Source organism: Drosophila mojavensis, unplaced genomic scaffold (assembly GCF_018153725.1).
Source record: "Drosophila mojavensis isolate 15081-1352.22 unplaced genomic scaffold, ASM1815372v1 contig_81, whole genome shotgun sequence".
Classification (NCBI taxonomy): Eukaryota; Metazoa; Arthropoda; class Insecta; order Diptera; family Drosophilidae; genus Drosophila; species Drosophila mojavensis.
The window spans coordinates 1,091,078-1,118,312 of record NW_025318907.1 but is presented as its reverse complement, the minus strand read 5'-3'; the positions used below and the strand labels follow the sequence as shown (position 1 = coordinate 1,118,312).

At 36.8% G+C, this 27,235-nt stretch overlaps 1 protein-coding gene across 1 annotated transcript; it reads left to right on the top strand.

The window, feature by feature from the left end:
* Positions 1-2,492: 2,492 nt before the first annotated feature.
* LOC6580402 (probable cytochrome P450 4d14) lies at positions 2,493-4,468 on the top strand. Its single transcript, XM_002006207.4, has 4 exons — positions 2,493-2,770; positions 2,842-3,298; positions 3,364-3,923; positions 3,982-4,468. Exons 1-4 carry the CDS (start codon positions 2,605-2,607, stop codon positions 4,317-4,319), a joined length of 1,521 nt encoding a protein of 506 aa, XP_002006243.1. The 5' UTR covers positions 2,493-2,604; the 3' UTR covers positions 4,320-4,468.
* Positions 4,469-27,235: the final 22,767 nt, after the last annotated feature.

Genomic DNA, 27,235 nt, shown 5'->3' with positions numbered 1-27,235 from the left:
AGCGAAACACACACACACACACACGCACACACACATTAAAATAAACAAATATGAGCAAAAAGGCAAATGAGAGCATTTTTAATATCTTGCTCCCATGTGAGAGTCAATTCCAAGAAAAGAATAATAAATAAAATTACACAAAGGGCACGCAGCATGTTGGATGAGTGTGCGAGTGTGTGTGTGTGTGCATGAGTGTGTGTGTTTACGCCTTTTAACCCTTTCAAATCAGACTCGACCGCAACGCTCGTTGCTTGTGTAAACACATTAATCATCCAAATGCCACAGACAGAGATCGAAAGTGCTACCACAGTGACTCCTTCTGCTCCTGCTCCAGCTCCTGCTCCAGCTCCAGCTCCAGGTCCATCTCCATCAGCTGGCACAGGGCACTGCGGGTAGTTTGGTGTAATCATAAACAGCACACCGTGTAGGAAATTAAAAGCTCCTGCAAATAAGCCAAAACAAAGATAGAAAAACAAATAAACAAACCGAAAGACAGACAGACGGACATACAGAGAACAAAAATAAAAATCACAAAAACAAAACAGGAAACGAAGCAAGCGGAAATAAAGAAACAACGGTTAGCACACGGCCCTGGCACGTGTGATTATCTGTGGGTTGACGTCAGAGCAGTCGCACAATATGCAAATACTTTTGTTTCTCACTGTAGCCATGCAAATTTGCTCCGTTTGACCTCCGGCCCCATACAACTTCCAACAGCAAACAGACACACACACACACACGCCTCCTGCTCCCTTGCGTCCCCTCGTGCCACGGCTCACCCACAACATTTTGTACGTTTTGTGGTTTGGCTCGTTTCGAATTTGCTGTCTGCTTAACAACAGTTATTATTACATTTCAACTAATTGAGTTGATTAGAGGAAATTGAGCTAATTTCGATTCAATGGAGCAGCTAGCAAACGAATAACCATTTGTTATCTCTCGATTAATTTGTGGTGTTTCAACAAACTCATTTTAAATATTATTTCTAAATACTAAATATATACCATAGTAGCGATAAGCATTCGCTTTATAGCATTTCTTGACCTAACCCAAGAGTGAATTCGCTAATCAGCAAACTTTTGCTTATCGTCTTGATAGTATTGAGCTTTTAATTAATGATTAACAATAATTTGGGTTTTCTATCGTATTCTCTACAATTATTGGACTAATAGTCCAACAGTCGTAGAAAACAGTTTTTCTCTAATCTTATGCCGGATTTAGACTTATACTATATATAATAAAAGCGATTTTTTGGCTTGTCATGATTAAAAGCAAAAAATAAATTGGCACTCATGCAAGCATAAGAAGAAAATAAATTCAATTTGGAGAAATAATGGACATTCAATTGATCATTAATGAGATTAATGAGATGAAGTGTAAATTTTTGTATGATCAGAACAATTTTGCAAGCGCTTTGCAAATATTTTCTGCTATTATTCATTTATCCCAATTATCTATTTGCTATGAAAATCATATAGAGTATTGTCTAGTCATGCTTAGTTTTTGAATGCTTAGTTACATGGCTTGGAATCCCCAGTCTCTTAATGATGATCCCCATTAATCGAACAGTATTGAACTGCAATATTGATCACATTCGAATGTTAATACTAAATCGACAATTAATAAGTCTTGAAAATGATCGACTACAATATACTCATTAGGCAATCATTTAAAAATAAATTAGATGGATGTTAGCTAAACTAAATGTTTTGTATATTTAAATATATTTGAAAATTCAATTAATTTCATATAATATATATAAATAAATAAATAATAAATAATAAATAATAAATAATAAATAATAAATAATAAATAATAAATAATAAATAATAAATAATAAATAATAAATAATAAATAATAAATAATAAATAATAAATAATAAATAATAAATAATAAATAATAAATAATAAATAATAAATAATAAATAATAAATAATAAATAATAAATAATAAATAATAAATAATAAATAATAAATAATAAATAATAAATAATAAATAATAAATAATAAATAATAAATAAGAAATAATAAATAATAAATAATCTTCAAAAAAAAATTCAATCAAATAAAAATGAACTGAAATATTGCTATAAAAATATAAAGTGTAAACTATTTTTTTTTACAATTTATTTTGAGATATATTTAATAATTTGAGTATACATATAAATTTAAATAAATTAATTTTTTTTAAATATACATAAACAAAATATATTTATATGCAAACTAAAATCAAATTGTAGCTTTGTTTACGATGTCTTGGCATCTCCAAGTCTTGCGCTAATCACAGGGACAAATGTACTTGCAATCCTAAAGCTAATTGTTTTTACTCATGTTTTGAACAAATTTGGTGACATTAGCGCAATAATTTCTGATTAGCAATTCGCATCCAATTGGAAAGCTTAACACTCGCCGATAAGTGGCACAGTTGGCTTATCTAATCAAGCACTTGGCAAATCAAAGTACAAAAATACTTGACAGCTTGGTGCGCTGGGTCAGTCAAGCATTAGCCATAGCAGCGAACAGCTGGCTCAGCTTCTAAAAGATTGTTTTGAATTTTGTATTAATTATTTAATTTGTTGCTGTTTGTTGCTGCCTAAACCTGCGTCATGTTCTTGGAAATTGTTGTGCTGCTGCTAACGGCTCTCGGATTCTGGAACTACTTGAATACGCGACGGCAGAAGCGAATGATAGATGAGGCTGGCATCAAGGGTCCCGTAGAGCTGCCGGTGCTGGGCAATGCGCCAGTCCTAATGATGGGCGAATCCGCCAAGAGTAAGCAGCTCACTAAATATAGACGTTTTCTTATCAATAGAGGGGGGGCTGATATTTGAACTATATTGCAGCCATGCTGGACTTGGTATCGCGTCTTATTGCAAAATATGGTAAAAACGTCAAATTGACCCTGCTGCACGAGTATGGCTTCATCACGGCCGATGTGCGAATGATGGAGGCCATTTTGAGCAGCCAGCAGACAATAACCAAGAACAGTTTGTACAATCTGCTGCAATACTGGCTGGGAAATGGCTTACTGCTGAGCACCGGCAAGAAGTGGTTCAGACGTCGCAAGATCATCACGCCCACGTTCCACTTCAAGATACTCGAACAGTTTGTCGAGGTCTTCGATCAGCAGAGCGCCATTATGGCGGAGAAACTGTACGATCGAGCCGACGGCAAGACTGTGATCAACATGTTCCCCGTCGCCTGCCTGGCGGCCCTCGACATCATAGCCGAAACATCGATGGGCGTGAAGATCAATGCGCAAGGCGAGCCCGACTTTCCCTATGTGCAGGCCGTGAAGACGTGAGTGTCCTCAGCACTGATTCTCCTTTACAAGTCACTCAAGAGCCACCTTTCTTTCCTCTCAGTGTGTCCAGCATCATGGCCGAGCGCTTTGTGAGTCCGCTGCAGCGGTTCGATGAAACCATGCGCATATTCTACCCGCTGCTCTTCCGCAAGCTGAACCGCAATATCAAGGCCATGCATGACTTCACAGACAAGGTGATTGCAGAGCGTCGCGCTACCCTGCAAAAGACTCTGGGCGAGTCCACTCAAAGTGCCGACGACGAAGACGTGGGCAGCAAACGGCGCATGGCGCTACTGGATGTCCTGCTGCAGTCGACGGCCGATGGCCAGCCGCTGAGCAACCAGGACATTCGCGAGGAGGTGGACACATTCATGTTTGAGGGTCACGACACAACGACCAGTGCCATCTCCTACACTCTGTACCTGCTGGCCCGACATCCCGAGGTGCAGGCGCGCGCCTTCCAGGAGATCGTCGACGTCATCGGCACCGACAAGGCCAAGCCGACGACCATGCGCGATCTGGGCGAGCTCAAGTATCTGGAGTGCGTCATTAAGGAGTCGCTGCGCTTGTACCCACCAGTGCCCATGATTGGCCGCCATTTGACAGAGGATGTGACGTTGAGTAAGTGGAGTATCTGAAAGAAAATTCGCGTGCTAAACTAGTGTTTATTCTTTTATAGATGGAAAGCGTTTCGCCGCCGGCACAAACATCATCCTGATCATCTACAATGCACAGCGCGATCCAGACTTTTTCCCCGAGCCCGAAAAATTCAATCCGGATCGCTTTAGTCCCGAGAACAACGGCAACATCGATGTCTTTGCATACGCCCCCTTCTCGGCGGGTCCGCGCAACTGCATTGGCCAAAAGTTTGCCATGCTCGAGATGAAGAGCACCGTTAGCAAAATGCTGAGACACTTCGAGCTACTGCCACTGGGCGAGCCTGTGCAGCCGATCATGAATCTGATCTTGCGCTCGACAACTGGCATTAATATGGGACTCAAGCCGCGCACTTATTGAATGATGACTTGCAATCGGGTTTCACTTTAAGCTGATTGGCAAAATCAATTAAAGATAATCATAATCAGTTCTTGGGATGAAGACTCAAAGTATTCACTTAACTTAAATACTCTTTGATTTATCAATTAAATTGACTCACCATATCTTAACTCCCATGTAGTTTGTCTTGCTTTAGGCGCCCCCTTCCAATAGCTTCTCTTTGAGACTAATCAGTTATATACCCAAGTCTCGGCCTTGACTGGACCCTTTGCCTGCAGAGGCAGTTAGCTTTTTTCTGCACTGCGTGATAACTCACTCGGCCAATACAGTTATGGGGCAATCTTCGTGCATAGCGCTCAATATATAAATCACGAGCACGCACTCCGCAATTCCCAGTCCCAGAGAGTCCGAGAGACTCTGACTTTTAAGCTAATTAAATTATATATACGCACCTCACTAGCGCATATACGAAGGACGTCAGCTGAACGGGGGTAAGCTAACAATATAGCAGAGCTACCACGCCACCGGCACGCCCACTGCTTGAGCCATGATAAGCCACTTACCCAAGAAACTGTCGGAGCATAAAACTTTTTGCACTAACCCAAAGAAAGGAATTTTTTGTTGTCTGCGTTTCATGGCGAGCCAACAATAAGTTGACAATTTGCAAGTTATGAAAGTAAATAAGTGAAATAGTTTTAGCCGATGGCCAGCAATCTCTCTCCCTCTCTCTCTCTTTCTCATCTAAGGAGATATACTTCTTTGCTGCCCCACACAAAGCGGTGGCTTCTGCTCGCCCAATCCCACACGAAAACTTCAGCAAATAAACACGACTTGCAACAAATTGAAATGATGTATTAGGCCGCAGGGGATTAACGCCCAACTAATAAATCTCTTTGGACAATTTGCGACGGGGGCGCGGCCCAACTTAGTCGACAGTCTAATATCCAGCTAAGCAACCGTCTATATATACTAGTGCGACTGCTTGCTGTATGCATTCATATATATATTAATAGGAATAGGAATAGGAATAGGAATAGGAATTGGAATTGGAATTGGAATAGGAATAGGGCACGAAATGCTCTTATCAGACGACTCGACTCGACTTTTCCATATGCTACCAACTTGTTTCACGCTCCTCATGCAATTTGCCGAGCGACGCTCTGGGTCAATAAACCCAGCATTTTTTTTTTTTTTTTTTTTTTTTTTTGCTGTTGTTTTTGTTGTTGCTGTTCTTGCGCATCTGGAGCTGGAGGACATTTAGTTGACATATAGATTTGTGCGATGCGTGGCGAAGTGCGTAGATAATGCGAGTAATTTGAGTTCTCTGCAAAAGACATAAATTGTAGTCTATCTGTCGATGCCGCTTGGACAGCTTTAATAACTGACAAATTGTGAAGGTTTTTGTCCATATTAAAGTTTTCTTTTATGTATGTAGGCTTTGATAATATTCTTAAGTACACAACATAAAGAGTGTGAGCTTAGCTACAATTTTGTTCGTTACTAATCCGAGTACATTTCATCCAATGTGTGCATTGTTTTAAATTTAAAAAAAAATCAATAAAATAATAATTAAAAAAATTTATTTTATTGCCCAAAATATATATACTTTTTTAAATATTTTATTTTATACTTTAAATATTTTATTTACGTTTTGTACTTTTCATCCAATGTGTACAATGTTTTAGATTAAAAAAAAAATCAATAAAATAATAATAATTATTATTATGATAAAAACGATAAAAATAATTCAAGAAATTAAGAACACATTCTTGACAAACAAAAAGCAAAAATAAAAAAATTTCTAAGTATCTTATAATCATGCTTCTCTCTCCCAAAAAAATCTTACCATGTCAAAATAAGAAAAATAATTGAATTAAATATAAATCATGTTGTTAACCTGTATTCATTAACAGTTAGCATTGAATATGTTTGCTAATGATTGGAAGAATGGAGAAAAATACGAAGAACTTTTTTTTTTATTTTTTCCCTAGCGCATTTGGTATTTCTTTTATAAGCAGATTTGTTGGCAATCATTAAAAATCAAAGCATCACACATATACAATACACACATACATTTATATATGGCTTTTACTGGGCAAGCAGAATACTTCAAAGTAAATACTGAGGAAGTCATCATATTTTTCTGTTGAACACCGAAAATTTAACTTAATTGCATTACATGGCGCTGACGTCAGCCTCATGCTGGCCATGTACAATAACGAAGTTGTTGTTGTTGTACTTGGCTGCTGCTGCTGCTGCTGATACTGCTGCCATTGAGTACTCCTGCTGGCATAGTGGAGTTCAGTTCATTTTCGGGTTACTCGGATCCTCTGGCAGCGCATGGGGAACGTTCATTTGCCAAGCGCATTGTGCTGGGCCGTGCGCTGAAGTGTTTGGCACTGGCCAACAAAAGCTGTCAATCTATAGCTAAAATAAAAAACCCACCAAAAATGAAAGCGAGCAACGAAAAATATATATAAAAATTGTTAAAGTCTCGTCTGTGCGGCGTTACACTAACAATAAAGTCAACAATAATAGCAACGATACAACAAACAACAATCCCCACAATGAGCGTGGTATAATAGCAAAAGCTTTTCATATGAGTTCAGTTCAAGTTGCTTTTTTGACGCTACGCAAGAGGTAGGGGAAGGGCGGCAGGGGCAGCTAGGGGAGGTTAGAAGACGAACCCTGCCTTGTGCCACTGTATTTGGTGCGTTTGATGAGGCGTGACAGAAAAATTGGAAATTTATCTTTGATCTTTTTGTGTAACTCTCGTCGATGATGATGGCAAACAGAGTCCGAAATGAGAGACAATGTCATTGACACGTTGCCTATGCGATTGAGGCGCTTAGATGTCAGCGACAGGAAGAACAAAAAAATAACAATACAAAAAAATTAAAATTTGCTCTTACGCCAAGGAAACAAATTGTTACAAGTGCACTTTGAGAGGGAGAATACCTAAAAAATGGAAACTGTAGTAAGACAATCGAATCAAATTAGAATTTTCAACAAGAACTTTTAAATACCTTAGATTTATGCAGGAAATACATATGAATATAGTCAGCTAGCTGGCCGGGCAAATATAAATAGGTTTACAAATCTTGAGAGAAATAAATACTTAAGCACTAGAGAAATTTATTTATATTTACAAATTTACTGCCGAAAATAATCACAAAAAATCATAAAGTCAATCTCATCATGTAGCTCTTTTGAGCTGAGAATCGCCAAGAAGAGCGCACTGCTTCCCACATGAACTGCGCTGCTATAGATTGAAGTGCCAACTGCTTGAGTTGCGCTCTGCAACGTCGTTTGTTTGCCATCTCTTAGCTAATTAGTTTTATAATTATGTGTTGCGCGATATCATTTTGCCATGATATATGCCTGTCACAAACAGAATCAACACAAGCTCTCACGCTTAAGTCATAGACAGAGACTAAGAGAGAGAGGATTAAGGGAGCTGATGAAGGGGAGAGACAGGCCCGCTCAAAGACAATTGCATGGGACAGCTAGCAATTTGTTGTGCCTGCTTCTGCCTCTGCCTCTGCCTCTGATTCTACTTCTGCTTCTGCTTCTGTCGCTATTGATTGTCTGGCACTTGAAGTGCCATTTGGTGCTGTTTATGGTGTTGTTGTACTTGTTGTTTGTCCGCCACTTGGGCGACAGCGGCATTGTCCTCGTCCAAGGAGCGTGCAACAAAATAAATTCCTGCCCACTGAAGCGCACAAATTTAATGTAATTTTTTAAAAAGCCATTTTTTTTTTAGCTAGTCAGTCTTCGATAAAACAACATACATACACATGTACATATATACATATATATTCGTCTATATATGTACATATTTTATCTGCTCAGTCCAGACCCGAATTTCGACTTGAATTTATGACAGTTGCCGCATACTTGACATGTGTGTATGTGTATTTACCCGGCTCTCGGGTGTTGCTCGTTGCCATCTTTGAGGCCTTCCGACACCTCGCTATGGCATATGGGGGCTAGTTCGTGGAGCTTCCCCACAAAACTGTCGCCAATGTGACGCTACAAACAGGAGAACTTTAAAGCTACTCACATTCGTATCGCTTTACAATTTTTGTCAGTTCGTTTTTTTTGTCTCTGTCGCTGATAAGAATTTTGCTATGCTAGTTTTTTTTTTTTTTTTTTTTTTTTTGACTTACGTAGTTCTCGGTGGCAAGCATATTGTTTTTTGTCCGTCTTTAGTTGGGTTTTTTTATGACACGCTTTTACACAAACATCGACATAAAATCTCTGTCATTCTGTCTTCCTTTTATCGGCCAGGGATCGCAGCGGTCGCCGTTTTGGCCAAACGGCAGTCCAAAGTTTAAGCGCAGGTCCCAGTCGGAAGCAGTCAAACGATGGACTTCTTTATGTCAAATGTTTTAAAAGGAGGCATCTTTAAAGTAAACTGCTGGCAGGCCTTTAACAAAAAAATGTTTAAAAAAAATATTAAAAATAAATAATATATATATTTATAATAAAATTCTTTAATAAAATTGTAGCACAGCTGAGTAGAGAATATGTATATTAATTATATAGAGAAAAAAATAAAATAAAATAAAAAAATCAATATATATTTAACTATTATAGCAGAGATATTTCGCTAAAAGCCCATCCATAACCTCCTCTATTTAACAATACCTCCTCTACAACAACTTGACGGTATTTCATCATGCCACCATTAAATAAACTTCACTTTGCAGTCACACCCAACCCAAGAACTCGACGGTTTATTCATCATCCAGAACGAATCACTCAATTTGCAACCTTTTGGACTTTAAATTGTCTGAGTGTATCACTTGGAAAGCAATTTAGTTATCTACATCTTTGTCCAGATTTTTGGGAGCCCTTCATTGGCCCCACCGCACACTTTCTGGCCTATTTGCAATAATTGAATCTTATATTGCTGGTAGTCGGCTAGAGAGAGAGGGAGCTGCGCACAAAAGGTAACAGAACTGTGCCCCAAGCCGAGCACAATAGACAGCCAATGTAGATTTTTGGGAGCTGACGGCATGTCCTTTGATGTAGCAAATTTCTCGGACACTGAGCGCCTAATTACTTTATTGGTGACCTTTTTTTGTGCTATGTTATTCGCCCCACCTCCCTCCGCCCATCAAAAATATTTGCCAAAGCCCAGCGCGGCTGGACAACGGGGCTGTGTGTAGGGGACAACCAAGCTTTCAACTCTTTTGGGCGGCAAGGTTTCAATTAAGGGGCGACAGTCTGAGGACCAGCCCTGTATACTATTAGCAAGTTAATTTAATTATAAGCAATCGTGCCAACTCGAGGGTTCCTTGAGCGAAGAACTAAACAGCAACAACAACAGCAACAACAGCAGAGAAAAAAGCACAAAGTTATTTAGCATGGCATAATACAAAATTATAATTTGTATTTGGGTTAGGCATGGGAGGAGCATCCCCACTCAATTCCACAATCCTCACACCATTGCGAGAGCCAAATAAACATGATGTTGCATAATTTGAGGCATACCTAATAGATGACATACCACATTCAATACACACAGATATATCAAGCATTAATCTGTCCGAATGAATTCAGAGTTTTACTTAAATAACACAAATATGACCATGGAAAAACAATACACATAGCAGCTGAGAACATAAACAGAATCACACACAGAAACACACACACACGTACGCATACATACATGCACATAAATCCACATAAGCTACATGATGCAGGAGCTGGCAGGCTGGCACGTGTGTCCAGGTTTATCAATTTTCATTTATGGATCACCTCGAATTATTTCTGTTATTGTCCAAAAATTGCGCATGGAATGTCTTCGCTCAGCTTTTGTTGCTCTAGTTGAACTTGTGCCTGTCATTCTGCTTGATTGGCTACTAAATACATTCTGAGTTATGAGCTGAAGTCCCAAAAAAAAAAAAAGAAAAGGTGAGGGGGAGGGGGAGAGAGGGAGGAGAGAGAGAGAGAAAAAATACTTGCAATAGTCTGGGTAAGTTCTTGATGCTTAAATGTTGCTACGTATTGTGTGGGCATGCGTAGGATTTTGCGAAACAATAAATATTGAATTACTTGCCGACAATCATCCAAGTGTTCTCAGCGATTCACATGTACATGTGAGCATCGTCTCATATGTAGAGCATAGATAATTAAAAAGGCTATTCATAGATAATAGAGTGGAAAACAATTCATTACTACTTGATATTAAAGGCAAAAATAAATAGAGTATAATTAAGTAATTGATATCGAAAAAGTGAGAAGATAAAATTAAAAAGAAATCGCATTAATAAAGTTAAGCACAGATAAAAAGTTAATATTAAAATTGATAAGAAGACAATAATTAAAATAAATATTTGTCAAAAGGTTCACAAATAAATTATATATTATTATATTATTATTATATAATATATTAAATAAAATATAAAATGATAATTTTAAAGTAATTTACATATATTTTATTCATTTTCATTAATTTTTATAAAAATATTTAAATAAATAATTATCAAATAATTATATAACAAAAATAATATGTTACATTTCAACTAATTTATAATATATTCTTATATGAATAATGTAAACATTATATATAATAAAATCAATTATTATATAATTAAAAAATTATATATGTATATTTTTGAATTATATTACTTTTTTTTTTTTCCTTTTTGTATTTTCAATATAAATGAACATTTGACTAAATTAAATTTTTAAATAAATTATTCAAACGCATTTTTTAACAGTTGAATAAAATGTGCGAATCACATTTAAGAGAATTTTTTTTGTACAGAGTCAAACAAAAGAGCACGATAGCTTATTGCTAACAGAAAGCTTTTCTGTTCGGCTAAAAGTAAAGCTGTTACTGATAACAGACTCGTTTACAGCAGCAGCTTAGTCGACAGCAGCAGCTAAGCCGTTGCTCAAAATATTCCTATTTGCGCACAAATGTAGGCAACACTTTTATGTCAATGTGTAAATGGAAGAGAGCTTTGCCAAATATATGAAATAAATTGCACGTATTTTATATTTTAGGTGCTTCAATGAAGCTCACTCGATGCTAGCCACTTGAACACCCAAGCAAGTGAAACAAGTTCATAAATGGCTGTCATGGCAAACACTGTAGAAGTCAGCGATTTTAATGCAACACACAGAAAATTTAAATAATTTTTATAGTGTATGAAAACCATGTTGGCATGTGTGCGCCTGTATGTATGTGTGTACGCAAATAAAATCACATACACATAATTGCAATTTAATGTAAAAGCAACAGCACTCGAGCATATCAAGTGCGGAATGGACTTCGGGCTGGCAAGCCAGCAAGTATTTGTAGTCAATATTTGATATTTGCACAGATGTTCAGCTGGCAAATTGAATATGGGTTTTGCATAAAATACATACACACACACACGAAAGCCTGATCTTGATGAACAAAAAGCCAAATATATATACGTACATACACATACATGTATGTATTTGTGCTGTAAGTAGATAAATATTAAAGTGGACTGACCGGAAACCAAATCGAAAGCAGTAGCTGCCACAACCTTTTACTGACCTCAAAGGCAGCAATAGAAGGGCACGGGGATGGGGGAGGGGATGGTTGGGAAACAATTGTGTGTTGCCTGGCGATACAAGTCGTGTTGACCCGCAGCCTGGTCACATGTGCCCAAAGACGCCTTCAACATGAATCAATAAATGCATGTTACATTATTTTCCAATCAATTAATTTTCGGGTCACCAGATTTGCTTACTACACAGGAGTCTGGGCTGGGCTGGGCTGCACTTGTTCAGCTCAGCTCAGTCAGCTGAGACGGATCAGCGCCTCTGAGTTGACCAATGAACTGGCGAGTAAATCATATGGAATGATTTTATACGTACACACAACACGCACACACACACACATGCACGCGCATCAGCCTGAGAACAACAACAGTGGCAGACGTTGAGCATAAATGTTTAATCAAATGAAGCATGCACAAATTGGGGTTCACTTTTGGGCCCTGAGTGTCCTGTCCAGTGCTGGGCAGTCTGGTTTGCTGATTTAATAAACATAAAATGTGTCAGCAATGTAAAATTATTTTGTCGCCCTCGGGCGCAAACAAAGACCAACAGCCAACAAGAGAAATGACAGCAAAACCAACAATAACAATCGGCTACAAAGTGTAGCCGTAATGTATTTGTGTGTTTGTGTGTGTGACAAATTTATTTATTTTTTCTGTTTTTTTTTTCGCAATTTTCCAATACATTGAACCGCCGGCTCTTTCGCTGACTGCCCTGACCTCAGTTGCAACAACGCGCCACGTCTCGTCGGATCGCATCGCCTGCATATCACTGCGTATACCTCATATAATGCTTTGTGTCAAGCGAGTCAATTTCCAGTCACTACCACAACAACAACAACAACAACAACAACATCGGAGACGGACATCTGCTGCAGCCGATAGCCAGCCTTGTCTGTTGTTGCCATGTAAATTTGTTTTATGTAATGAGCAATAAATAGTAAATAATTAAATTCAATATGTTATTGTGGCGCACAAAACTACATACGCATATATGCAATCAGAGAGCCAATTGTGAGAATACAAACAGACAATTACAAGTGCTTATAGTAAGCCTCTAAAGTATGTATATTTGTGTGTGCACAACATTCATTTGTCAGCAACTGCAATATATTTTGTTGACTTTTATCAGTGCCAGGCGTCGCTTATTCTTGTAATAATAATTCGATAACTTTTATAGCGATATATGCAGCTGCGCAGCTGCTGATAAAGGGTTTCATTTTTATATGAGAATTGTTACCATATCAATATCAACATACCTCATGCCTAATATTTAATATGATATGACTCTCATGGAACCATTTTCCGATACTCGGCATTGCAATTCTCACAAAAATTCATCGAAAAATGTAAGCGCCGCGTTTCAATGGATTTTTGTACGACTTTTTGCATTGTGAAATGTTTAGTTTTTTAGTTGGAACTGATCGACTAGGAGATACCTTGAGTTCTGTGTTGAGCTGATGTCCAATAATTCTCTTTGCATAAGACTTTTTCTTGATCTCTGCAGATAAGAGGAAAGTCAGAGAACTTCTTCCAAGAGCTCGTTTACGATCGGACAGCAGCTTTCTTTTCTCCCTGGTTTTTGTCCGACCGTTGATTTGAGTCAAATGAAACAAAGTGTTTTTTGTGTATGTATGGGAATCGTATCGCTCTCTAAAAATGTTCGTTAAAAGAGCCTCACGCGAATAGTTCAACTCTAGGGCCTTGCTCTGATCAAGATTGAATATTTATGCGTTTTCAATTTGAGAGTTATAAAAAGAAAATATAAAGTTGTATTTATAATAATAGACAGTCAGATAAATGCTTGGATGGACAGACAAAGGTAAATCGACTCAATTCGGTATCCTGATCAATAATATACCTTCATTAGCTATAACAATTAACAAGCTGAAGTTCCATCTTGAGTATAATTCTATTCAGACCAGTTGAAAAAAAAAAAAAAAAATTATTATTAACCATAAAGTAAATAAGTTTAATAAAAAAAAACAATAAATAAATAAAAACTATCCACTATCCTTGCACACAAATGTAAATCAAATACGTAACATTTAGCTGTCGGTTTTAGGTAAACTAAGTTAATTTGAGAGATATTATTCCCTGCCATCAAATTTTATGTCAAGCTTAAGCTTCAATAAAAAGAATTGGCTAAATAGAAATCTAATTTATTAATTAAACATCAAAAGCATTTATTTGCTTTCAGTACTAAGCCGAATTATTAAGAGCTGTTGATGGCTTAACGCTTTACTCTGCAACAGCTTTGGGTAAATTCAACCAGAGCCACTGCGCGGCTTCTCTTCATTTCTGGACAATGAAAAACGCAGCTAGCGGCTTTAGCTCGCATGAAGTATAACTAGAGGGATAACCACGATAAGCCATTGTGAGTGCTTTCTAATATGTTATTATCTGACTGCTGACTACATATGTAAATACGCATTAAGCAAAGTTTCAGAGAGTCGCGCTGTTGTTGTCTGGCAACGGGAAGGCAGAGAGCGGCAGCTCGACTATTTGTAATTAAAGTTTAACACGGGCAACTTTTCAGCATACAGACAGACGACAACAGCGCCGCCTGGTCAGAGTCTGTTGCAGAGGGGGTGGTGGTGCTGGTGGTGGGGCGGGCAAGGGGTCTGCATGAAGTCGAGGTCTATGTTGATGCCACGCTTTAGATGGCCCCTTGATAGCAATGCAAACTTTTTTGGAAACATTTCTATAATAATGCGCCGCTGGCGAACGAGAGAATCTGCGCGTGTGTGTGTGTGTGTGTGTGAGTATATACGTGTGTTTATGTGTGTGCGCTTCCAATTCAAATTCATAGCCAAAAACGCAGCAGAACGCACACGCACTGTACGGAAAGTTTTCGCTTATCGTTCCAGCAAAATGTTAATATTTGTTGAAACGAAAAACGCAAAACTCATAAAATCTCAAAGCTCCGACTATGTGTAAATAGAAGCCCTACAAAATGGTAATTATAAAACTAAACTACAACAAATATACACGCAGCTAACTGTTATCTGTAATAGATTTTGTTCTTCTTTTTTGCAATTTCGCTGAATTTGCGGCTGAATGTCGTCAACTTACTCTCATTCTCTCTCTGTCGCTCTCTCTCTCCCGCTCTATGTGTGCAACTGTGCGTATGATTATTATTGTAATAATTGTGAAGCCACGAATAATAAGACAGTCTTGCTCTCGGTTTTAATGACTTTTCTTTTGGATGATGACGAAAACTGTTTTGTGGCTTTGGCTTATTGTGGTTCGTTAACATTTGCTCGCCAAGTTTTATTTGCTTTTGATAAAGTTGCCAGCTAGAGCTAGAGCACAGAACAACAAGCAGCAGCCACCGCACATTTGACTCCTGGCATTCTGTTCACTTTTATGTACAATAATTTTATGTATGTATGCATGCATGTTTGAGTAGCATAAAAAGCAAGTTCATTTTACATTTCAAAAGCGTCTCGTGTTCTGCTACACATAGCACACCTGCCACACTAAGCCCCGCCCAATCCAGCACCACCCCCTGCCACAGCCCCAGCCCCAGCCCCAGCCCGGCTCTGTCCAGTTCGGTGCAAGCATTTGTTTTCATGCATTTCTTTATGCTCTTTAGCATTTCCATTTATTGTTGTTTTTAATATTCTTTTGTTGAGGATTAAGTATTTATTATCATACGCACCAAGTGTTTCCGACAAAAACAAATAAATGTTTTATATGCACACACACACACCCCTACACTATGTTATTTATCTGTGTCTGTGTGTGTTAGCCATAGTTTTTCCTGCACTTTAGCTTGGCTGCCATAAGTAGTTCACTTTGCTTACATACATACATCTCTGCTGTGCGTCTGCCTGCTGTAGCTCTGTGTGTATTGCCATTGTAAAAGCGCTCTCAAGTGCTCGCCCAGCTCTCTCGGCTCTCCTTGCCCACAGCTCATCCCTTTCTGGCATCCCCCTGCCCTTGCCGTTGCCTTGCCAACTGTCGTTTGTGAGCGTTTTTTGTTGCTCGCTGTAAAATATGTTTTATTATCGTGTAACTCGCTTGTTGTAGCTAAGTTTATATGGTTATAGAAATACACACACATCCACAAATATATACATATATATATATATATCTATACGCATATAAACTATTCTACATGGTCGTACATCCAACTATTCACTTTTGTGGTTTTATTGCCCTGAGACACAGTCTGTCGTGTGTGTGTGTGTGTCTGTGTGTATTTCCTTTCTTGTTAAGCTGCTTTGGCTTTTCAATTTTATTCCTGTATTTGCGTGTCCAATGTTCAAATTAGCAAAATGTACAAGCAGTAAATATCTACATTACATGGCCAAATGCCCAAGACGATATTAACCACAATAAAAACAATTTGTTAGCCGAAATAAAAAAGACATTTAATGGCGTCTGCAACTAATACTAGAAACTGTAGAAATAGTTGAAAATAGAAAATATATTTAATATATATATTAACTATTAATAACATCTTTTGGAATGTGAGTACGTAACAATTGGAATTTAATACATAATATTTATACGTACATATATCAATAACAATTAATGGTCATATCAAATGACCTTCGAATTTTTAACATTAATTAATTCGACCTTATTACTATAAATTGCACTAATAGTTTATAGTAATTATAAATTTAAAAATATTTAAAAATCAAAATTAAAAAATATTAAAAATATCTTTCAGCAACTTTTTAAAAATATTTATAATATTTTTCACTTCATAAAAAAAATAAATAAATAAAAAAAAAATAAAAGATCTAAAATTTAATTTTCATAGTTTTAGTTATATATAAAAAATTTTGTAACTAAAAAATATATATACATTAAAGTTATATTACAAAATTTTTAAATTGTCGATATTACTATATAATTTTTATTAATGTATATTTTTAAATTTATATAATAATTATAAAAATAAAATAAACATAATAACATTTTTTCTCTACATTTTAAATTGAAATTTTTTAAAAACATTCATATAATAAACCATTTACAAGTTTTAGCATATTTTAAATGACAATAATCGTTAGACTTTTAAATAAGCAGACCGCAAATAGGGTCAGCATTATCTTCGATCTAGTTCGCATATTTTAGTAACAAATTAAAAACGAAAGGCAACTGTAAAAGTGAGATAAATCATTGAATTGCCCACGCCCTGGCGCCCCAGAGAACTATAGTCCATAAATCACTTATTGTTAGCCAGTCTGTTATGTTTCAGCTGGTGGCTCAGGCTTTGTCTAATTAATTCAACAAAACTTACGGACAAACTTTTTGGCATCTTATAAATTTTAAAATGCTTAACTGTAGCTTGAATGAGTGCGGACCCCTCCCACTCGTTTTAATGGCATGTTGCTAATCGAATTTCATGGCGTCTCCAGTTTTCTTATTTGAATTTTTTTATTTATTTTTTTTTTCCTGAGCTTTCATGACAGTTTAGTTGGCAGTAGTTGACTCTTTTCTTCCCATTTTTTTTTTTTTTTTTTTTATTTTTTTTGTTAGTTAAAGTCGCGCTCAAGTTGAAAATCCATTTAGCGTAACTCAACACTTAAGCATATTTCTGGAAGCAGCTTCTGGTGCTGCTTTTGAGCTGCTGCTGCTGCTGCTGCTGCTGCTGCTGCTTTTTTATCAGTTCTAATATAAACTTACAGTCAGCTGACAGCTTTTTTAATTTATTTCATTAAAAATTTGCGCACCAAACTTTTTCAATTCGCATGCAAAGCGACAGATTCCGTTTCTCCAGTTGCTGACAAAACGGCGTAGGATGATGTTGAGTGGAAACTCTGCAGCTGATTAGTTGTGCGTTTTGGGTTGATTAAGTCGCATTAACAGGCATTTAACTTAACCCCAACAAAGGTTAACAACATCAAAAGGCGCAACAATTCACTGCAAACTGAACGTGTGACTGACAAACAGAGAGGGAGAGAGAGAGAGAGAGAGGGAGAGAGACAGAAGACAGACAGAAAGACTGACGGATGAGCAGACGGAGATAAACAAACGTATACAACTAACGCAAAGAGCAACTGCACACTTGACTTTTCCCACAAATGGCTGCAGGCGCTGCTTAGTATGAGCCACCCACTTTGAGCTGCGACGGCTACACACACACACACACACACCAATGTCAACTCAATTAAATCTTATCAAACTGTGTGGAAGTGGGACACGCATGCGACTCCAGCCAGGCAGCCAACACAAATATCAAACAAACTAATGTCAGTTGTCATAATAAAGCGCAAATACTTCTGCTGCCACTTGGCCACCCACATGCCGTCTTTTTTCTCAGCTGCCGCCGCAATATGGGGGCGGTGGCAGGTGGCACGAATAGGGGTATATAATACACGCACACACACACACACACTGTCGTACATAAAGTGAAGTGCAAACAGCTGCGCAATTTAACGTCGAGAAAGTAGAGCCAAGGGCGTACAAGGCAAGCGAAAAAGAAAAAAAAAAAGATGTGAAGGCGAACAAACAAACCAACATCGAGACAAACAGACAAATGTACAACAAATATAACAGAGTATAAACCCATATGTGTGTGTGTGTGTGTGTGTGTGTGTGTGCATGTCAGACATCAGTGGCATGACTGTTGCTATTACGAATACTACAGCTCCTGCCTCGTTTCATGCCCCACATACATACATACATATTTATAATAACTTTAATTAAGATTTTACAAGTAGATTAGTTCTTAATAACAAAAACAACAGTGCACAGCGTGCCAAGGGCGCTACACAACAACAACAACAACATAACTACATTGGCCCGCACAAATGTTCTGATAAGCAACTACATGTGTATGTGTGTATGTGTGTGCATACATCTGTATGTGTACCGGGACATCAGGTAAAGATGACATGACATGGTTGTTTTTCTACTTGTCAGGGCAGCTGCACAGTTAACGATCATTGCCTTTTTGTTTAATTTATTATTTAATTTCGATTGACTATTGATTAAGCAATATGTCGAGCTCAACTTGAACATTGTATAAATTAGTGGTAAGAGATTTGATAACAGAACAATGCGAAAATGGTAAAAAGCAAACTCAAGTTAGCATATGTATTAAATATATCGAAGAGGTAAAATATTAATTATAAAATATTATGTTATTCAATTATAGAGTAGTAATATATTTTGATAGTGCTCTACTTATATGATTCGATGCATCTATCCCTAGCTCTTTTAATTTGTTTCCCTTTTACTGTTACGGTTTTTATATTACGCCTTTCATATCTCTTTTCGTCTTACTCCCTTTCTTTCTTGCGGTGCTCTCTTTTTCTGTTCGTTTCATTTATTTTCAGTTTTCTCTATTTCAGATTTCTACTTTTGTCTGTCTCGACCTCATTTACTCAGTCCTCTCGCTATCTGGGTCTTTCTCTGCCTCTTTCTTTCTATATACATATACATATTTCTTTCTATTATATCTTTATATTTATATATCTCTATTTCATCTTCTCTCGTTCTCTTACCTCCTCTATCAGTTTGTCAAACTGTTATTAATTTTTTCTGTGGGTTCTCATTTAATATTGACTTGTTAATCGCGTAATGCTAGAAAATATAATATGAAATTTTTATTCGCAGTAGCAGAAGAGACAGTTTGCAGGTCGTTCTATCTAAGCGCATATATCTATACATAAAATATACATAATTACAATTTAAATATATATAAAATATAAATACTAACCACATATATGTTATATATTCAAATCCGCTTTATGTCTCTCAAGGGCTGACACACTAGAGTAAACAATAATGTGTAAAGTTCAAGAAAGAGGCTTACTCAAAGTCTCATCATGATCGTTTTGTAAGCATTTTAATTAGACAATTAATACCGATTCGTAATGTAGTTTCAGTGCAGTGCAAACATAAACTAAACAATGTTTATGCAATTCGTGTTGGTTTCTAACTGCCGTGCGTAAATATAGAGATTATTTACATACAGGCAAACTAATAAATAGCATTGGGTAAGTAATTTGAGCACTTCGTGTTAATAAATTTCCATTAAAGTCCGCACACATTATGCAGCAGACCATTATGCGAACAGAACCCAACCACAGACGCACATCTACCCACACACACACACACTCACACACGCACAATGCAAATCTTGAGCTTGGTACGTAGGTCGAACTCACCCACTCAACTCAACCGCTCAGTGCAGCCACAGCCGCAAGGCATCAACAACCACTGCAAGAACAATAAGTAAGAGTGAGCATAGGTAAAGGCGAACAACTAACAGATACCCTGTAATTGAAATTCTCAATGATTACCCCATGCAGAATCATTTTTAAAAGAAATTTTTGATATATTTGAAGAGTATTTATTAAATAGAATTAACTAAATTATTTTTTATTTATTTATTATACAAAGCTAAAATTAAAATTCAACTTCAGCTAAACTAATTGTTATATAAAGAATACCCGACATAATCGCCTTTAATTCATGCTCAATCACTTTCTCAACTTACTGACTCAACAATATGGCATACCCCATTTCACTTTATACAGGGTGTAACAAGGACGTCTAATTTAATTATGGCTAGCAAATCACATGTACATAATTTTTTAGCATTTAGCCACAGCTGACTGCCATGGAACCTTGGAACTTCGAGAGTGTTTCTCAAACAAAACAAAACAGAGCACACACACACACATAAACACACGCACACACATGTGAGCACTAACTAACACATACAGATGGGCATATTGCTGCTGGCTTGTGCTTGTTCTCCAGGCAGTTAGCAGTGGCACTTAAAAATTAATTAGAGAACTTATAAACAAGTGCGGCATGTGCAAACTAACTCGAGCGGCAAATCAAACGCACTTAACGGCGCCGGAATGCGGCGCTGCAGCGGAGATGCACAGATGCACAGGTAGCATGTAACAAGGGAAGCTCTCGGGTACGGACTCAAGCTGCAGCTGCAACGTGAGCTGCCAGCTGCCGACAAACATTTGGCGCGTTGCACGTTTATTTAATGAAAATTGTGTGTGTAATTATGCATTAAACGTGGCGCGAGAGGCCCCTCAGCCTAGGCTCTCTCTTGCACACACACACACACATACACTCAGACAGCGGAAAAATGTGCTGCATACTTTGTGGCGCTGCTTTAGCATAAAATTTTAATTAGTTTGACTTGACACGCCCGTCAATTAGTACCGAAACAAGTTCGACTCAATTGTGCATGGGAAACCCTTGGAATATTTGTGGTCAATTAAGAAAGCATTCAAATGCATTTGCCAGTTATCACATGCATCTAACTTGGCATTTGCTACACATCTATAATTAGTTTTCTCCAGTTCACACAGCAATTTCACCACAAACTCAATTAATTATAAATATTCAAATTAAATATATAACAAATATTTATGTAGATTAACAAATCAATATTATTTCCAAATAAATGTGATCTGTGCTCGATATATGACATATTTTCAAACTTAAACTACACATGAAATGATCTTCAGAGGCATTAAAAAGCACTAGGAAATCCTGCTCTAGCCTAAAGCCAGAAACCCACCTGATAGAAATGGTAAAACTAATTTACAAATCTCTTCAAACGTTTAGCTTAGATAAGAGACAATTGCAGGTATTAACATGCACACTTGAAACCCTCAGGCTATGTTACTAGGCGAACCGCATGGACGGCAAGGGAGTTTAGCTTCAAGCGGAATGGAGGCGAAAGCACAAGTAGGAAGACGTCAGAGTAAAGCTCCTAGAATGTCACACTGACGTCAAGATACCACACTTATACATACATACATACATACACATACATTTGTACACACGCCTGGCCATATAAACACGAAACATATTTGTCAGCATCAACGCAGCTCTTTGGAATGCTGTTAGTAAAACAAAATGTCGGACAATTAATTTACGATAACATGCAATCGTGGTAACTTAAGTAGTTTTGTTTGTAATGCCTCTCACTCCCCCTCTCTCTCTCTCTCTCACGCTCGATGACAAAAACCACGTCGATGACAATGACAATGACTGGGCCCCGGTCTCTGGGTCTCTCGGTCGTTCGGCCGTTCGGTCGCTCTGTCCCTCGGTCTCCTGCTCCGGCAGGACATGAGGCTTTAGCTCTAATGAAATTGTTGTCGGTTGCTGTTCAAGCAAACGGCCCAGCTTTGAGCTCTCTATCGAGAGTTGTACGTACAAACTAATGCCAGCTGCTGCTGCTGTTGCTGCTGCTTCTGCTGCCTGTGCACATTCAATTCAGCTTTGTCGTTGCCGTCGTGCCACACCTCCAACTATGTGTGCGTAGGTATGTCCACTGCATTGTCATGTTCATTGTCATGCCAATTATTTAATTTGTCCTAGCCAAACACAACATAGTAAAAATGTTATCGGCCTGGCACTTGAAAAATGTGATTAGTCGGCCTTCCAGCATGTGCATACCAAAAAGATGGCTACCACGATAAAGCGATAGAATATTTGAAAATGCGTAAAAAAAATAAAAAAGCATTTTCTAAGCTGACATCAAAGTCAAATTTAATGCTTGGGTAATTAAAAATTCTTCAAAAAGTCAGTTGACTGAAACTTTAAAAAACTTTTTAGTAAAAATGCTCCCAAATATTTAAGTGTAATATTAAATAATTATGCCAATTAAAAATATAAAATAATTATATATCTCTTATTTTTTAGTAGTTAATATTCAATCGATATGCATAGATGTGTTTTCTATATTTCAATTATTGAGATAAAAGATCGTATATAAATATAGTTGTTTTTATATTAAAACTAATATATTAAAATATAAATATTTATTAGCCTATTAAAATAAAGTAAATACTTTTTTAGGTAATTATATTTTAAAATACTATTTTTTATAATTTATTATTTTTTTATTTATTTTTTTTTTATTTATTTATTTTTTTTTTTTCTTGTTATAATTCTTTACAAAAATTCTTTTAATATTATTGCCAAAAATATATTTTATTTTGATTTTGATTTCATGATAATTTTTTCCTTTTATATATTTTTTTGCCAAAAAAATTGTAAATCTATTGTATATTTATTTATATGGGACCCTTTATTTTTAATCAACTTAATATTAAAATGAATTATTTAATAATAGGAATATATTATTTTACACATTTTTTTTTTTTTTATTAAAATTATAATAGTATTTTTGGCAGATATGTATTTAATTTAATTTTATTTTATTTATTCGTTATATTTTTTCATTTTTAATTTGCTAGCTAATATTTATAATATATAATTTCCTCTCTAAATTTATGCTAAAAATATTTTAATTTATACTATATAATAAATGAAACAATTTCTTAAAAAAAAAAAACTTTGCCAACTGTGGGTAATGCGGTGCCTTGTGACTTTCGCTAAGTAAATCAATGAAATAGTTTTCTCAACACAGCTTAGTAGCAATTTATGTATTTCGGACGGCGCGTGGGCATCACAGTTGTCGGCGCTGCCACAAGAAGGAAAACAACAATTTATTTATTAATAATTCAGCAAACTGCATAACTTATAAACCTGCCAAAGCAAACAAACATGAAATGGGGCAGAAGTACACAATGAAAAAATCAATTCCAAAAAAATATCATAAATAACTAAAACCTTGTAAACATGTGCATAATCCGACATGCCTCGAACAAAACAATGAACAGTGAAAGGGCCCAGCACTTAAGCCGTGGACGGGCCAACAACAACAACAACAACAACAATAGCAACCATATAAAAATCACATACATAACGAAGTTACTTTTAATCCTCGACACACAATCGACACATTAATTTATCACTCGAAGCCGAGGCAAAAGCCTTTCAATTAATTCCAGAGCACATCACTCGACGGGCGATGGGCAAGGGGCAATGGGCGAGGGGTGGTCCCGTGCTCAGCCAGATGGAGAACTCTATAAATACTTTATCGCCGACTGGCGACCGTCGGGCATTTGCAACATTTCTGGCATTTGGCATATTGACTTATGAGCGCTGATTTGTAAGCAGATTTTCTAAATACATGCCATACATATATACATACATATGTATGTATGTGTTTGTGCCATGAGAGCTTGTAATTAATTCATGTCCATCTTCTCTATTTTTTATTTTGTGACTTTGCGAATGCTGCCAGGGCATTTGTCTACGTTTCTGTAAGCACTTACTCATATCCGTGAGTGCATTTTTGGCAGGCGCTCAGCCAATGCATTTACTGCACAAGCCACAAGGGCTGCAAATATTTTACTAGCTAACCGCTAGCCAAATGACCAGGCTACTTAAAACGGGCGCCAGAAGCAGCTGCTAATGTGATTAAAGAAGGCCGAGAGCCAAAAAGACTCGCTGCAGCTTGGCAAGGTGAATGAACCTCGGCTGCTGTCAGATGTCAGTTGTCAACTCTCAATTGTCAATAAGAAGGAAATGTTTTCGTTTTCTATTCAGGTTGACAAAGGTTGCCAAGGTGACCAAATAAACTGATGGATGCGCTTGCCACTTGCCACTTGCCACATGCCACATGCCATTTTCCGCTTGCCATATTGTGAATATGGAAATGCCGGCAGCCATCGAGCCTAGTCAAGCCAAGCAAAGCCAAGCAAAGCCAAGCCAAGCCCAACCAAGCTCCGACTCGGAGCTGTAAAGGATGTGGTAAGTAAATACTAAATTTAGTTGGCTTTGCCGCACAGCCACAGCGACATTTCCTTTTGGCAAGGCGTCGACATTCTTCTCGTCTGCCTCAGCTTCAATTGTACGTATGCATTCCGTGGCAGTGGCACTGACTGTGGCTCTGGCTGTGGCTCCGACTGTGGCATATATATGCCTCTGCTTAAGGATTGCTGTCTCCCTTTTGCGCTGCCATAAGAAAATTATGCAAAATAGTAGCAAAGTTTCAATTTCCTTGCCAGCAAAATAAAATAAAAGAAGACGCCAAAGAAAAATAGAAAAAAATATGAGAGAAAATATAACTGCAAAGAAAGGATGATGATGATGTGCACGCAAAGGAGCGAACCGTTTTCAGCAGAGTGCAGAGATGTTGGAAATAAAGAAAATGCAAAGTACAAAATTGTGGTCTCGTATAAATAAGCGTAACTTATGAAAAGTTATGAAAAACTTTTGCTTTACATGGCAATACGTAATTTGGAATGTGCACGAGCATGTGAGACTTGATGCACGCCCATCACCCACCGCCCACCACCCACCACCTTAGCCCTCAAGACATTTTGAAAGTCAGTGTCTGTGGACAAAAATTTGACATACAATTTTACGTTTTTCATAAATTTCTATGCAGCAGCAGCAGAAGCAGCAGCAGTTGTTGTGCGTACTTGTCAAATATGATGGAAAACTATATTGAAACGGCAGTTGCAAAATATTTTGGCATACTTATAAACGATATGTCGACTAAATCTTACATTGTTTAGAGTAAATTGGCGTTTAAGCAAGAGCTAGAAAGCTAAACTGACTAAATTTGAATGGGTTTTGCTATATGAAAAAGAGAAATTGTTTTAAGTGTTTTTTAATTTTATGAAGGGAAGAAGTGTTAGAAAAGAGTTTTTAAGAAAGCCATATTCTACCAAATTTTCAAAAAATGTTCTGAGAATAATTACAATGAATCATTTGTATTATAATATTTTTTTAATAACTATTTGTGATTCTATTATTAAACTTATTATTAAGTTTTATTATATTATTTTTTATTTAATTTTATTAAATTATTAATTCATTTTAAGAATTTTTTTTGTAATCAAAATACCTACACTTAAATAATAATAAGTTTATAATATCTAAAAATGCAATTATAAATAATTAATTAATTCTTCTTTTTTATTGTAGCCATAAAAATATTCATTTTTCAACATATCTAAAGCTTGTATACATTTAAATAATATGTTAAATTGATAATGAGCTTTTATACAAAAACAAAAAATAATAATAATAAATATATAAATAAAAATTTAGCTTACAAAAGAATTTTGAAATATAAACGTTCATGTGTCTAATGCAATTTAATACAGAAAAAATTACTCAAGTAATTTTGCTGTTTATTGTTTTTCTAGAGCTCTTCAAAAATGTTGGTATTAAAACTTCTATAAAAGCATATATTTTTATAATTTTATTCAAACTAATTTTTGAGTACATATTTACTGGCTGCCAACAGTTTGGTACTGAAACGAAGCATGCACAAGTTGCAATTGTTTAACTCAACTTCCCTTTGGCTTTCAAAGCACTCCACAACACACACACACATTGCTTGTATGTATGTAATGTATTGCAATAAATATTCACTTTTACGTATATATTCCGCATGCAACTCCATTATGAAGGCAATAACCCAACGACATTGCCCGCAAGGCTTCAAAAAGAGATAGTTTATAGTTTTAATTTTTAGCAATTTTGCTGGCTGGCAGCACACAGACGCACACAGATGCATACAGACATACACACACATTTTTATATATATAGCCATAAAGATGGTAAGAGCCACATAAAAAATTAGCATACCACATAAGACAATTGCCTGTCAAGCGGCGTTACAAGACGGTTTTTGGGTCTTTCTTTTTCTTTTGTGTGTGTGTGTGTGTGCGTATGTGCGTGGGATGGGAGTGGGGGAGGTAGGTCAGGCAACCGCCAAAGGGTTTCCGGTTTTTTGGGGCGATGCTATTTGATTAGGCCAAAAGCTTGTTAAGGAAATTTGACTGGCAAGTTGAGTGGCTGCTTCTTGGCTGACTGGCTGACTGGCTGCCAGCATCATTTGCATATAGTTTTGGCCATATTTCTGCAACGACTTGTCCACATTTTTGCCATTGCCAGGCTAATACAACTCCTTTTGCGTCTGCTCTTTGCCTTCTGCTGCTGCTGCTGCTTCCTCTTCTTCTCCTCTTTCTCCTTCTTCTTCTGCGTACATTTTGTTAAAATTTAAGTTTAAGTTGTAGCTTTGGACTGGGCATACGGTTCGTTGACTGCAACGGCAGCTGCATAAAATGTAAATTGAAAACTATCTTTGAGTGCTAACGAAGGTAAATATTGTTTCATTATATAGCATTTGCCATTGCCTCCTTCCTCATCCCTCAACAAATTGTTGCATAATAAGTTGAATTCAAACACAACTGCATTCAGCTGCCCTCATACACACACACTCACATAAGCTCACGTGTGTGTGTGCATTGTCTAAATAAAATTGTACAAATTGTAATGCATAAGTCGCTCCGCACACAGAAGTTGACTTTTTGTGCCACTCTTAATTGCCGGTCACTGTGCGGAGGGTATTAAAAAGGGTTTTTCGCTTTTTTGCATAACTTCCTCAGCCAGGCTGTTAGTGTGTGTGCATTTTTGTTTGATTTAAATGCAATTAAAATTTTCAATTAAAATTAACAACTGCATAAAGCGGCTGGCGCATTTAACAAAGTAAATATTATGCAATTATAAATAATTTAA